A 15,042-nucleotide genomic window follows, 5' to 3' on the forward strand; every position below is an offset into this window, starting at 1 on the left:
GAAATTGCGATGAAAACATGTTGCCCCACACATTTTACTTTATACCTTCTTTGTGAATTTCAAGTCCAAATCAATCATTTGCTAAAACGAATACGATGATGGGAAAGAAAAAGAAAATGAAAAAGAAAAAAATTAAATTTTATTTATTTAAAAAAATAATTCAATTTTATTTTTCAGATATGATTTTATTTATTAGTCCCCACATAGCATTGCTTAATATACATTAAAAAAGTAAAATCTATTAGTTAGATTATGAATGGGATTAATAAAAAGTAAATGGTGAATTAGGGTAGACAAGTATTTCCAAATTTGAAATATATTTATGACTTGGTGGACGTACACCAATCGGAGGAATGGCCGCCTTTGTCTACATATGAAAAGGACTGTGGCCACCTGGCAAAGAAGATTATGTCCTCTTTCTTGCGGTTGCGGTAATAATCTGTAGGGGGTCCTCCTCCAGCTTTTGCTTTTTCGATCGATGATTGGATACATGTCAATATCTTATTGGTGGGATTTTGAATGCCTCACCTAACGCTAATCAAGGGATTTAACAACGAGAAAAGGAGATGTCATGCTGTATATAAATATTATTATTAAAAATGTTGGCAAGACAACTGGGTAATCATCCGTATGAGTTAATAGTAATATAAACTCTTAATTATAAAGAAATAAAGCAAAATATGAGAAAAAAAAATTAAATTTTGGAGTTTATTTGATATATTTATATAATTAAATAACTTATCTAATCTACTTTAAATTTTAAAAACTTTAAGCAATTGAAAAAATGGGCTTTTGTTAAAATTTTATAAACAATTGAAATTGTTAATTTTTGAAAAATATTTTATTAATTTTTAATTCATTTAAATTATTAAATATTAATTTAAGGACGAAAAAGTCTTTTACCTTTAAAAAATATGATAAAAAAAAAAAGTTAATGGAAAGGTGGCAGCACATGGATGTCGCTTTTTAACTTGTGCAAGAAAGGGACCACATTTAAGGAAATGATGGATAAATTGTATATAGAGATTAAAAACATTATTAGCTTTTATATTTTTGGATTTTATTTATTTACCTTTAAATTATTTTTATCTATTTCGTATAATTTCTGCTTTATAATGGTCTTTGTTTTGGTATTGAAGTATAATGAATTCACTTCACATTTCCATAAATAGATTCATTTAATATTATCGGAAGATAATAGAATCGTAATCGAATTGGTATTTAAACTTTATTAAAAAAATAAATTTAAAAACTCAAATTTAAATTTATTTCTAATTTCATTTATAGGTTTCAACTCGATTTATAAAATAAATATTAAATTCAAATTTAGTTCAAACTCTGATATCATATTAACAAACTAACTCAAATTCTATTAAAAACTCAAATTTAAATTTGATTATATTATAAAAAAACTTAATATAATTTAAATTGAGTTTAAATTAAAAATAAAATTTAAATTATAAGGTAGATATAAATTAAAAAATTAATTAAATTGAATATCTTTAATAAAAATATATGGATAAATTTGAATATTAGATCACTATTTAAATTATATTTTTTATTTAATAACAAGAAAAGAAAAAAAAGGAGATCACCAGAAATTTCAATTCAATTGCGACAGAGTCAGTAATTCAGTATAGCTTTGAAAATGTCAAATGCTGCCGAGCTTTGAAAATCAATACAATCATGGAGATCACTATACACCAATAGCATAAAGATACTTCTCCCAACTGTTAGTCGAACACGAGATCAGAAAATGCGAAAATCGCCACCAAGACCAAGTGACATTCAAAGGAAAGCTGTACTGCCACCAAAATAATTCAACTCAAAATGAAACTCACAGCAAGGGTCCCCACCAAATATTAGCAACACTAACATTCAAATGAATATTCACCCTGATGACAATGACCTCATCTCAGACACACAAGTCTCCTCCCACAAAAGATATCCCTGCAATTTAAAATCAAGAGATAAGAAGATTAGATAGTGAATTGTTTCCTACAAGATAAAACTTTGATGGCCAATTGGCTCAACCTCATATGAGTGTATTGTTTCCTACTTCTACATGAACTGATACATATCCATATCTTATCATGCCGATATCCTATTTCCACAGAAGCGATCATTCTTTGACCATATAACCATATAACAATTTGTGAGTATATGGCCATGTCACTTGCATACCATCTTGAACTTGCATCAACCCTTATATCTGCATATCCATTATTTTCGAAATAATCTTCAATCTAAGTATATTGTTTCATATCCTGGTAATTTAGCTATTTACTTCCACCACCTAAAGGGATGATCTGCATTGCAGTCAACTTAGGCATCTCAAGTAGGGCTGGCATGTATGAAGACGACTGCTTCACTAGCACAACTAGATGGTGACCATGCCTTTCTTTTAATCTTTTGCCAGACTGACTCTTACAGTGCTCTAAACACACAAAAATAACTCAATTTAGCCTCAATCCATATCAGTAAGATTTATTGATCTTTTTCCCAAGTTCTCTTAGTTTACTTTCATTTGAATAACCCTAAACTATACAAGTAAAAATCATCACGGAGCATAAAAGAAACTCCTTAAGAAAGATAAAAATAAAATATTTTCAAAAAAGCAAAACAGATTATTACTTGAGGAAAATATTGAAGAGAAAATAGTTGAATTAGTGAAACATGTAAGAACATTCCTGTGGAGGAGGATATAAGGCCAGAGGTCTTCACATATTAGGCACTCAAAATAAAACAAACAATTCATGAGTGCAAGGAACAATGTTACTGACAATAGGCATCCTTGATGTGGCTTTTTCTTCTTCTCTTTTTGTTTTTGTGCTGGTTTGATTACTACCCTGATCACCGAATCAAAAACAGCCTTGACATTCTGCAACAGCATGAAAAATACAACAATCACATAATCCATCTAAAAAATATTATTTCACCGGACACATAAAACAGAGGAACGAAATAAGATCCTTATTTAGTAACGTGCCAGAAACCCACTAATGAGAGAGAGTAAGCATGCAATTTACATATGTTTAATGCTGGATACAACAAAGCACACATTTCACAAATAAACATCAACTCTTCACTAAGCATCTATCTCAGGGAGCAACTTCCTGAAGTTTCATCATCTTCACTTCAGGAAAGCAATTCATCAACACTAAATTACTTTGCAGGCGTTTCAAATATCATGGATACAAATTAGTTTAAATGCAATTGAGTGTCTTGCCATATTTCTACACACCTGTTGAGTTTTTGAGCTGCATTCAATATAATATGCTGCACCAATCTGTTTGCTAAGTTCTTCTCCCTGATCAGGAAAGAACTACTATCATTAGGAACAGTGATTGCATGATTACCAAAAGAAAAGACTAATCAATTTATTTGAAACTGCACCTGTGCAGTTGTCACAGGCACCAATCCCGGATGATCAGCTAAATAGTGCTTGTCCTCACGAAGATCTACGTGTTTCAAAAATCTAAAATGCTTCACATTGCCTTGCATAAGAAAATTAACTATCTAATTCTGCTACTGGCATAAAGAAACAAAACCCACTTTTGCTTTTCGTCGCTAGCTAGTGTGGTAGTGCCTTGGCAACCTTTTAACCACCCATTTATTTTTCTAAGAAAAAGGAATTTCTTCACATACAATTTTCAAAGTCACATCAGCCATCTAACAGTTGCATGACATGAAACTCCTCATACTTACTTTCACCATAATCAATCACATTTACCGTCCAAATAGCTACATCCTTTGCCATAAGATTGATTAGCTTTATAAGAAATATTATTCTGTTAGCTACCTATGAAAATACAAAAATATTGGAAGGAATTTCTACCTTGCTCTATCCACCGCATTCATGAACAATGAAACTTAGATGCTGAAGCAAGTAGCCAAAATATCAAACCAACAATAGCATTTATGATTTAACACATTTTGCTATCAATTTTTAGTTTTTGCTTCTCCTAAATTTAACTCTTATTTGCTCCACTTTTACAATTTAAACCTGTTAAATAAGACACTGCCTTGAACTGTATGGGCCTTATCAACTAGAAACTTGATAGAATAGAACATCTGCGCACCTTGTGACAAAAAATATTGTTCACTGAATCTAAAGGTTAATTTTCCATTTCCTTGAAGAAAAAAAAAGCACCTTCCAAAATCATATGTTTACAGAAAAACCACATATTGACAGAGAAGCAAAACAAACAAATTACTGTAAAAAACTCTAATTGTTTTTACCACCTTCTTTAAGTAATCTGAAAGCAACAATGGCTTTATTGATATTATGGCTCCTCTCCTCTTTCCAGACTCATGGCAGGGACACATTATAGGTCTATATTTTATATAAAACATCATGCTACAACCTCTCTTGTTGCTATTGTTGCCATTGATAAACAAGCAAAGGCGAGCTAACATGTAGGCTACAAACATACTATGTAACTCTATTATTCTGACTTCTGACTTGTCCGAAAGCTAGAACCTAGTTATCATGACTTCTCTTAAAGGATTTTATTCCATAATTGGAAGGGATATGGAAGTTTTACCTAGATATCTTCATGTGTGAACTTCCTAGTACCTACCATAATAAAGAGAACACATCTGCCATTGGAAGGAAAAGGACTACAGGAATAATGTTTGTAGTTGATATCAACCGATCCATTTGTTAAAGGTTTGACTAAAGAATAGATTTTTGGTTCGGAATATGAACCAAGTCCTTGGTCAAGTGCATATGAGTCAGAAAAAACTTGTAGTTATTTCACATGTGTATCAGTGTGTTCATTAAGAAATTGCTGGTTATGGATGGGATATGGAAGATTTAACATTTCTTTATTAAATAACAAGGAAATAACAGTTGTAACCTAGATGTACCATTCTTCACGAGATCACATAAAATACAAGTAAAAACATTATAAACAGCATTGGAGCGAAAATAATAATAATAATGACGATGATGAATGCTATTAGACTTACCCAATTTGGTGCCAACCAGTACTACTGGGACTCCTTGAGCATAATGCTGAAGCTCAGGAATCCACTGAACAAGAAATGGTGTTAGGAGGGAGAAAACAACCACAACCATAAGAAGATGAAAATAGGGTGAAATGTACACACCTTTTTAAGTACATTTTCATAGCTAGCCCGACTAACTAGGGAGAAAGCTAACACGAAAACATCAGCCCCTCTGTAACTTAATGGCCTTAATCTATTATAATCTTCTTGTCCTACAAAAGTCATTGAAAATAGATGTATCACCAAAGTTGCCTAATGCGTTTAAGCAACCAAGATTATAAGTTTTTATTCTCAGTGAAGGGGAAAAAAGACAACCAAAAATGAAATTTAAAAAAAATATGAACAAGAAGGTTGTAAAGAGAAATAAACCATACCAGCTGTATCCCAGAGGCCTAAGTTGACGGTGGTTCCTTCAACTACCACGTTTGCACTGAAGTTATCAAACACAGTGGGTACATAATCCTAATGAACATAAAAAGCATTAAACTTTAATTGTATAAAATGGAGAACAATAACATTTATTTAATGTTTGTTTGTATGAAACAACAATGCGGCGGCAGCAACATTTATAGAAAACAAGAAACCAAGTCTTGGTCTAAACTGGAAAGCAAGCGAAACCCAGACGATCATCTAAAATTGGAAAACCCACAAAGAAAACTTAATAGAAGACAAAGGAGAGATGAATTGGCATTGAAGAAAACACGAAAAGCTACAAAACCCAGATGCAATCAGACAATAAACAAAAAAGAAGCTCATCCAGAAAGGGAAAAAAAAAAGAAAAAGAAAATTAATAAACCAGTGGTGAGAAAGCCTTCTAGAGAGAAAATTTGATGGAACCAAGAAAAAAAAAACTCACAGTAGGAAACTTGTTACTAGTGTAGCAAATAAGCATGCAGGTCTTGCCTACAGCTCCATCTCCCACGGTCACACACTTGATGAACCTCGAAGCAGTTGAAGCCATTGACGAAAAAAGAAAAAACAGAGGAAGAAGCTCTTCCAATCCAAAAGAGGAAAATATCAACAGAAGAGCAGTACTAAAATTAAAAAACAAAAGGGATGATTTCTTGGTATACAAATTAATTATGGATCTTTTGGATGAGAGAGAAATAGGTGGTAGATCACATGATTCTCACTCATTCACTTAAACTGTATATCCAAATTTCTCTCCTCTGGCTTGTGGGTTTTCTCAAATCTTTTGTTTTGATTTGAGAATTATAGTGGATTCCTTTTGCCCTTTTCTAATTTCATATATATATATATGCATATTTTTCTTTTAAAGTAAACAGCTTTGTGCATTTATGGGTATTTAGCCCCAGAATTTGAGAGTTGTTGTCTCATCTCTGCACCAGTTTTGTTCTCTTCCACCGCCTTTCACTCTCTGCCGTCATGATCGGCGCGTTATCTTAACTGCAATGCAATCTGAATAATTTATCAAATTAATTTATTCTGTAACTGCAGTAAAATTAGTGAATGACAGACTCCAAAGATTAATTTCTTACCAAATTATTAGATTTTGGTAGTCAATTAGCTACTAATCATTCTTCATTAACTAAACCTAATTTTTTTTACCATAAATATAAATATCTCAAAAAAATATATAATAATAAACTAATTTAATTCGGTGGTTAAAGTCATCTTATTTATGATTTTTTTTTAAAAAAAAAAAAAAGAGAGTCAATGAATAAAATGAGAAACAAGTTGAGAGCAAAAGGCAGTTTGTAAAGCATGCACAATCCAAAAGAGTGGGTCAAAGAATAAGTAAAGATTAAGTAAGATAGCTCAAAAGTGCAAACAATGTTTATAATTAAATATAATAACTTTATTAAAAAAAATGTTTATTTGATAATAAAGTTATATATTTAATTTTTAAAAATTAAGGCTGCTATGGTCCTATCCCAATAACTTATACTTTAATATTTGCTGGATTGGAGTTTGTTAATGAGTGGAAACACCAATTATAGCGGTAAGTTGCACGCCATTTTTAACTTTTCTTGTTCATGCATGCTCACTCAAACTCTTCAAAATCACGAGTTTATCTATTTTTTTACTTTAATTTATTATTATTTACCATAAATTTATTTAATAAAAATACAATATAATTTATTTATTAAAAATGCATCGTTCATAATATATTATGATCAAAGCGAGGTGGAAATCCTTTCCATTCTCAATCCTATACAATATTAAATGCAAGAGAGGAAAAAAAAAAAAAAAAAGGTTAGATGCCAAATGGGTAAATCAAGTACCACTGTTTTCTCTTTATCGTTTTTAGTTAATTTACTGTTTTGTAAGACAAACGACCTTTCTAGGCTATGAGCACTTGCATGTTGGTTTTCTGCACTCATCTTCCTGGCTGCTTCTTCCTCTGAACCGGCAACCAGGTCGAATTTTCCACCCATCTGTGCTAGGGTTTGTTGGAGCCATAGAAGCTCAATCTGTTGGGCTTATATATAATGCTTATTAGGCTTGGGTCTATTAAGAGTATTTAGAAATTAAAAACAAATGAGTTTTAATTCTAATAATTGAACAAATAAAAATATATAAAATTTAATTGAATTCTGTAATCTAAATTATATAAATTCAAACAGTAAAATTCATTTATCTGAAACACTAATTGTATTTTCATAGAATTGAGTAAAAAAGGTTTGTATTAATTTTTTGTGTTTAGAAAAAAAAAAAATCCAGTGATTAGTAACAGTACCCTCACTATTAACAAAGCCACCAAAAGCCCTTAACAAATTTCTGCTTAGCCGGCTCATGGGCGATTCCGGGCATAAAAAACAAGGCCGGAAACCCAAAAAGCCCACCCCCATCCCCATCACCACCACCACTAACACCGCAGATGACGACGTTTTCTCCGTCACCAACGTCGAAATCATCAATCCCTCAGCCCCTGCCCCCACCAGCGACGACAACCAACGCCACTTACCACCATGGTAGCCAGCGCCGCCCGGGTTAAGCTTAAGAAACGTGGCTCTGATACAAAGTATTTGGCTACGGTGCTCGCTATCGGAACCGAGTGAGATATTGGTAAGACGAGCATTCAGTTCCACTGTTGTTATGGGATTTTGATGTTCTTTTAATTTAATGATATGTTCGTGTGCATAGTATATTAGTACGATCTACATTTGGGAAATGTAGCAACTTGGCGTAATTGCTAGCGTTCCTCATTTTTGAGATAAGCTTGTTTCTAGTCAATGCTGTATGCTATGCTTCCATCTATATAAGAAATTCTCTTTCATGTAGAAGTTATTTTAAATAAGCTATATGAATGTAGAATGAAGTGGAGGTGATGATTAAGGAACCCGAATGCAAATTAATAGGAAGTGAATAACTAGGATTTAATCTAAAGATGGTATGAATGCCATTAACTGTAAATATGTTCTGCAATTAGAAAATGAAGGTAATGAATTCAGACTATGTACTCTAGCAATGGAAAATGTCCTGAAGTTGAACTAACAAAGTGAAGTGAATGCTAATGCAGTCCTCTAGTTCATATAATGTGAAGTAAGTGTTGAACTTGTGTTTTCCTAGGTAGATGCAAATAATGATTCTTTTTTTTTTATTCAAGTTTTGGGTTGTGTTTTTTTTCAGCTTTGCTAACTGTCGATGGTGATGAGTTCTGGAACGGAGTGTCGCATCTTGAATTTGGAGAATTGCCTGCACTTCAAGATGCTGTGACTGTTGTGGGTTACCCAATTGGAGGAGACACAATTTCTGTGACTAGTGGTGTTGTGTCAGGAATAGAGATCCTGTCTTATGTTCATGGGTCCACTGAACTTTTGGGTTTGCAGGTTATATTATTACGTAAGGTCTGTTAATTGTATGTAATGCTTTTCTATGCCTAATCCATGGTCATCTATACATGCTAGGATTTCCATTTCTAGGGATTGAATGTCAGAAAATGGAAAATCCAGATTTGCGGATGGCTATGGGTATGAAACCTGATCAGAAGGGTGTTCGCATCAGAAGAATTGACCCCACTGCACCTGACTCTGAAGTTTTGAAGCCATTAGTTTTGACGGGGTGGATGTTGCCAATGATGGGACAGGTTTGTGTCCATTTCCCATTTTCACAGAATGCACCTGAAGTCTATTTGCGTGAATGTATACTATAAATTATGTGCTTATTAACTCAGGCGTCTTTTCTATATTGTTTGTGACGCAGCATTTCATTCTTTTCCTTCTTTATTCAGTTCCCTTTCGTCATGGGGAGCGCATAGGTTTCAGCTACCTTATCTCCCAAAAGTATACAGGGGATAATGCTACAACTAAAGTTCTCCGTAATTCCAAGACTGTCAACCTCGACATCAAACTTTCCATTTAAACGAAAGCTCATTCCACCACATGTCAAAGGCAGACCTCCTTCATATTATATTATTGCAGGATTTGTCTTTTCAACAGTTTCTGTTCCTTATCTCCGTCCTGAGGTTTGTAAATTCAGTTAGACATTTCTTTGTATTTCTTCTTTTTCTGTATGTGTTCGAATTTGTTTGTACCAGTACTTTGATTTTGGCTACAATCTCTTTTAGTTCGTAAAATTTAGCTTGAAGGAGGCTGAAATTCAATCTCTTCTAGTTTAGGTAAATTAAAGTGGGAAATTGGGCAATCAACTATTCTTGTGCAAGGATCTAATTTTTTTTAATATTAATTGTCTTGTTAAGCACTTCAGTTCTGTATAATATTCTTGCAATTGTTAGTATTATGTGCTAGAGACAAGGTTTAAAAATTAAATTAAGACAAGGTTTACTAATTAAATTATGTGCTTGTTCCATTGTGCAAATGCTTGTAGTGTTGAACTGTGATAACGTAATCCTGTGTGGTCTTATATTTACCGAGGGAAATTGAATTCCAGAATATTTTTGTTGCACTGGTGCTGAAGTGCTGAATTTTTTGCTGTGTGCTTGGAAGATCTAGGGATATATCTTTTCATTTCTTGCTATTTGTAGCTTAGCTTTATGTCAGATTTCTACCACCATAGCAGTGTCTTACATTGTTTTTGTATTTTCTTGCATCTTTGTCCAGTATGGCGAGGACTACGAATATGAGGGCTGAGGCTCCTGTCAAGCTTTTGGACAAACTTTTGCATTCAATGCCACAATCTCCAGAAGAGCAGCTTGTTGTGGTGTCTCAGGTTTACTCTCTTTTCTCCCTCAGAGAGTGGCATTTTCTATTAACTGCAAAATCCTGCTAACACATTATTCCCTGGCAACTTTCTGGAAGGTGCTTGTGTCTGATATTAACATTGGTTACGAGGGCATTGTTAACGCTCAGGTGAGGAATGCATCCTGTAATGTTTAAATTGTTTTATTCCATCTGTTACTGAATGTCTTCTGTTACATGCATCTTCGCAGGTTCTTGCTTTCAGCGGCAAGCCAGTGAAGACTCTGAAGAGCTTGGCCAACATGGTAGAGAGATGTGATGATGAATTTTTGATATTTGAGTTAGAATATGAGCAGGTTCTCTGTCTCCTCTTGTATGTGGGCATGCTTGCTAGCGTTTTTGGCGAGTTAAAGACCCTGATATTTTTCAACTTTAATTTTGCCGGTGCAGATAGTGGTTCTCCGGGCAAAGACTGCCAAAACAGTTACTGTTGATATTCTTGCTACACATTGCATACCATCAGCAATGTCAGATGATCTTAAGGAATGAGTTATCTTAGTGTAGGTACATTACAATATTCTTGTAGCCTTGTTACCTTACCACCCCAATTTTCTAGATTCCTCTTGAGGGTGAATACTGGACAGTGGACTCGGAGCTTTATATCATTTGTAAGATCTGATGCACGTGCTGTTGCTGGTGTTAGGTGTTGATAATCTTCTTTGTGAAGTGTGGCGGAGTTCACTCAGATCTCATAATTTTTTTTCCAGCTGAGGGAATGCTCTCCAGGAATATCAATGATGGTGATTTTTTTTCCCTCTCCAGTTTTCATATGTAAATTTTGGAACTGGTTTAGTAACCCCTTTTCAGAGAACTGGGATTAATCTCATTGAATTGGCTGGATAAATTCTTGTACTTATCATATACACTTTAATTACTTTAGTATAAATTTTGATACAAGTTTTTATTTAATTTCATAAAATATTGAATTTATATTAGATTAACCCTTATAAGGAAGAACTAAATTTACCTTTCCTACAAAACTTGAAACAACATTAATTTGAAAAAGAAAAAAAACCTAAATTAAGAGTGATAAACTTTACTAGAGGAAAACCTTTGTAATAAAGCACCCATGTTGATTTTACTAGGATTATGTAATACGACCATAGAGGGCTAAATAGGCAAAAGATTAAATAATCATACAAGTGTATAAATAAATAATCATATGATAAATTTTCATATAAATCTTAAATTTTAAAAATAGATTAAATAATTTCATTTTTGTCTGAAAACACAACTGGCTGCAGGGTACCAATTGAGCATGGACGTTACAGAATGCAGTAGGAGACAAAACCTTTTTTTTTTTTTTGGAATCTCTCCGGTTGACATGTAAAACGAAGGTGGTGCAGTGCTGTACCTGAAACGGGTCTGTCCAATTTCTCGTGAACGGCCAGAACCCTAAAGACAAAACAATAATTACAAGACTCCAATCTTGTAATCTTCATAGATTTTACTGTGTCAAGTAAGAACCCAAAAAATGCCTGTAGTCAAACAAAGCTTGCAGATTACTTTTTTGGTTGGACATAAAACAGTGATCAACATAGAATTGTCAACCCACAGGAAAATACGGTTGGTCATTATCACCTCCTCGAGTGGCCACAATCAAGAGGGCTTTTATTGCCATGCCTCCAAGGAAAAGTGCCTGTGACCCACCATTAGGTTATGATTTGTCCACATTTCTACACTTCTTTTCAAGTACCATCATATATTGTTTTGTAAGCTTGATTATTGTAGTCCATTTTGGCAATATTGATGGAAATTTCCTGTGTTTAGCAGGCAATGACACCCAAAACCATCACTGAAGGGTGTAATTATTTTGGCTAATCTTGAGAAAAAAGAAGCCACAAGAGGCTTGAGTGGTGGTGCACACCTAGAGCTATCAATCATTTTCCATTTTCCACTTGTGACACCCTAATCTTTGTTCAATTCTTTAATTATATGCATTTGAGCCGTGAAAGAGTGGTAGGTCTAAAGTAGAGTCTCCAAGTCTTCACACAGCTAGAAGTGTGTTAGTTTTGTGTACTCTCCATGTTTCCATGTCTTCACACAATTTTTTAGGGATTCTTTTAGTGGTGTCATGTGTACTCTCTCCATAAACTACAAAGAAAAGAAAAGAAAAGAAGGTGCTCACCTTACCCTCTTCAAAATCCGCCTAAAATAATAGCATATTTCTTAAATCTTGCACGTAAAAGCTTTCTGCTTTCCACCCAATCCCCTCCTCACTGCACACTCAATTCCTCAGTAAGAATATTTTCCTAGCTTGCTAATCCTTTCTTTCTCTAGTATAACCACAGTTCAAGCAAGAATGTCTTTTTGAGGGCATGCACCTTTTACAAGTGTGTGAAATTAGAAATTATATGTCAAAACAGTTGTTTTTGAACACTTCCCTCTACTAGAATTAATGGGTAGAGCTCTATATGAAGTCAAGCAAAGATATGGTTTTTCTATAAACTCATCTCCTCTATCATCTCCCTCTTCAAACTCAACTCCTTGCAACAGTTTCAACTATGAAAAACAATCGAGTTCCTCATCTTCATCTTTTAACAGAATTAATCCTGCACTTCTTTTGGTTATAATAATTCTAGCTGTCATCTTCTTTGTTTCTGGTATTCTCCATTTGCTTATTAGGTTGTTCATGAAAAGGTCACATTTTTCACCAGTCTTTCATTCTAATAGATTCCCAGAATCCTCGAGGTCTCATTCTCTGCAAAGACAGCTTCAACAGCTCTTCCGGCAGCATGACTCGGGTCTAGACCAAGCTTGTGTCGATGCTTTACCTGTATTTTATTATAAAGAAATCATGGGTTTGAAGGAGCCGTTTGATTGTGCAGTTTGTCTATGTGAATTCTCAGACAAGGACAAGCTTAGGTTGCTTCCCTCGTGCAGTCATGCTTTTCACATAGACTGTATTGATACTTGGCTTCTTTCAAACTCTACTTGCCCTCTTTGTAGAGGGACCCTTTTGAGCTCCAGCCTTCCCATGGAGAATCCATCGTTCAATTTTGATGTTTTGAGGGAAGTACCAAATGGAATCTCCAGCGATGGGTCTTCCAACGGTCCAAAACCAGGTCTTCCGGAGGAAAGTGCAGGTGAAAAGAGGGTATTCTCAGTGAGACTCGGCAAGTTTAGAAGCCTGAATGAGGGAGAATCTAGCATAGAGATAGGACAAGGAGAGACTAGCAGATGTAGTTTAGATGCTCGAAGATGTTACTCAATGGGCACAGTTCAATATGTGGTGGGTGATTCAAATCTGCAAGTGGCCTTATCTCATCAAAGTCTAACCGAAAGAAGAGATAATGAGTACCCTTCAATTGATGGGGATGTGGAGGATAAGAAAATCAGAAACAGGACGACAGGAGATAGCTTCTCAGTCTCAAAGATTTGGCTTTGGTCTAAGAAGAACACATATCCAACTTCTTCAAGTTCTACAAATATGGATATGTCTTCGATTATTGTAAGTTAACTGGTCTGTCAATGATAGATAGAGCCTGCAACCATAAAGAGATGTATATTTTTTGGCGATTCGTATCGTTTCAACATTCACTTATATGTGCAAATTAATGGAAACACTCAGCAGTTAGCCCATCTATGGAGATGGGGAATTGAAGGAGTCCATTGCTGGGCTGTTGGCTCTTCACCTGTTCATCCACTTGGATAATCCCTGCCACCTGAGCAAGCTACGCCAGTGGCCGACATCTAACTAACTTTAACAAGCTTCCATTTGTTCGACAAAAAAAAAAAAACAAGCATCTATGGTACACAGGAGAAAGGGGTTCTTAAACTTTTCACTTATGTCCTGAAATCTTTCCAGATGATTCTCTCTCTCTCTACTGCTGCTTACAGGAGATTCTCTCTGACTCTATACAATAACGTTGATTTTGAATAAAAGTAAAGGTTTAGTAGTATATTTTTATTTATTTATTTTAATTTTAATAGAAAAATATTATGTTAAATGAGCTGAAAATTATTAAAAACTATTAAACTAATTATATTTTTATTTTAAATTATAATTAAATGAGAACCATTATTTATGTTACTTATTTGCATTAGTTACAAAAACATATTAACTTTAAATGACTTAAATGATTAAAGGAAATTAAAATATTAAATAATCATTAGGAAATAATACTAAAAATGTTGATGAAAATAATAAAAACATGATAATACTGATCTTATAGATAATTTTTGCATAAATAATTATTTTTATAATTTGATATTATCAGGATGTGAATAAATCGAAATGTATAAAAAAATGATTTATTTAAAGAAAATAGTTAGAATAATGAAATGGCACTTGAGACTTTTTATTTATGTAAAAAAAAAATCCATTTAAATAAAAATTGAAATTTTATTTTAAATATTGCAATACGTAAATATATATATATATATATATTTCACAAAATTATTGTAAAAAAATCTGAAAATCTATAATTTATGATAAAAATTATTAAATAATTTAAATTAATTTTTTTATTTTAATTAAAAATAAATTTAAAAATTATTTGAATCGATTACCATTTCAAACGCATAGCTTGTAGTAACATTTGTCCAATGATAATAATAATAATAATACATTAAATAAAATGATTGTAATTATATCTAAATTAACGACAGAAAGAATTTTTAATAAAGAAAATGTGAAAATTATATTACTTAAAGTAAATTAAATTATATTTTATTCTAAATGATAATAATAATTAAATGAAAATCAAACTTATGATAAAAAAATATTTTTATTGCTTAATTGTATTAGTTACTACATGTGTTAGTTTTAAATATAATTTAAATTAATGAAGAAAACTTTAAAATATATTAAATAATAAAATCATTTTTCATACTTAATAAATTAAGATAACTTAAAATCTCTTAA

At 33.0% G+C, this 15,042-nt stretch overlaps 2 protein-coding genes and 1 pseudogene across 3 annotated transcripts; 2 read left to right on the forward strand and 1 right to left on the reverse strand.

The window, feature by feature from the left end:
• Positions 1-1,591: 1,591 nt before the first annotated feature.
• Positions 1,592-6,418, reverse strand: LOC110618183 (rac-like GTP-binding protein ARAC8). Of its 2 annotated transcripts, XM_021761276.2 has the most exons (9): positions 5,870-6,418; positions 5,388-5,475; positions 5,116-5,225; positions 4,975-5,038; positions 3,397-3,461; positions 3,245-3,310; positions 2,784-2,881; positions 1,895-1,950; positions 1,592-1,799 (listed from the first exon to the last, which is right to left on the reverse strand). In XM_021761276.2, the coding sequence occupies exons 1-8, from the start codon at positions 5,972-5,974 to the stop codon at positions 1,911-1,913; spliced, it is 636 nt and encodes a 211-aa protein (XP_021616968.1). In that variant the 5' UTR covers positions 5,975-6,418; the 3' UTR covers positions 1,592-1,799; positions 1,895-1,910. The 2 variants fall into 2 exon arrangements, with proteins under 2 accessions (XP_021616968.1, XP_021616967.1); XM_021761275.2 differs by having other exon boundaries at positions 1,592-1,950; positions 5,870-6,416.
• Positions 6,419-7,538: 1,120 nt separating this feature from the next.
• Positions 7,539-12,084, forward strand: LOC110617078 (annotated as a pseudogene).
• A 58-nt stretch (positions 12,085-12,142) lies between these two features.
• LOC110616801 (RING-H2 finger protein ATL46) lies at positions 12,143-14,077 on the forward strand. Its single transcript, XM_021759292.2, has one exon. It carries the CDS (start codon positions 12,574-12,576, stop codon positions 13,633-13,635), a length of 1,062 nt encoding a protein of 353 aa, XP_021614984.1. The 5' UTR covers positions 12,143-12,573; the 3' UTR covers positions 13,636-14,077.
• The last annotated feature ends 965 nt before the right edge of the window (positions 14,078-15,042 follow it).

This window comes from Manihot esculenta, chromosome 6 (genome assembly GCF_001659605.2).
Source record: "Manihot esculenta cultivar AM560-2 chromosome 6, M.esculenta_v8, whole genome shotgun sequence".
In the NCBI taxonomy this organism is placed as follows: Eukaryota; Viridiplantae; Streptophyta; class Magnoliopsida; order Malpighiales; family Euphorbiaceae; genus Manihot; species Manihot esculenta.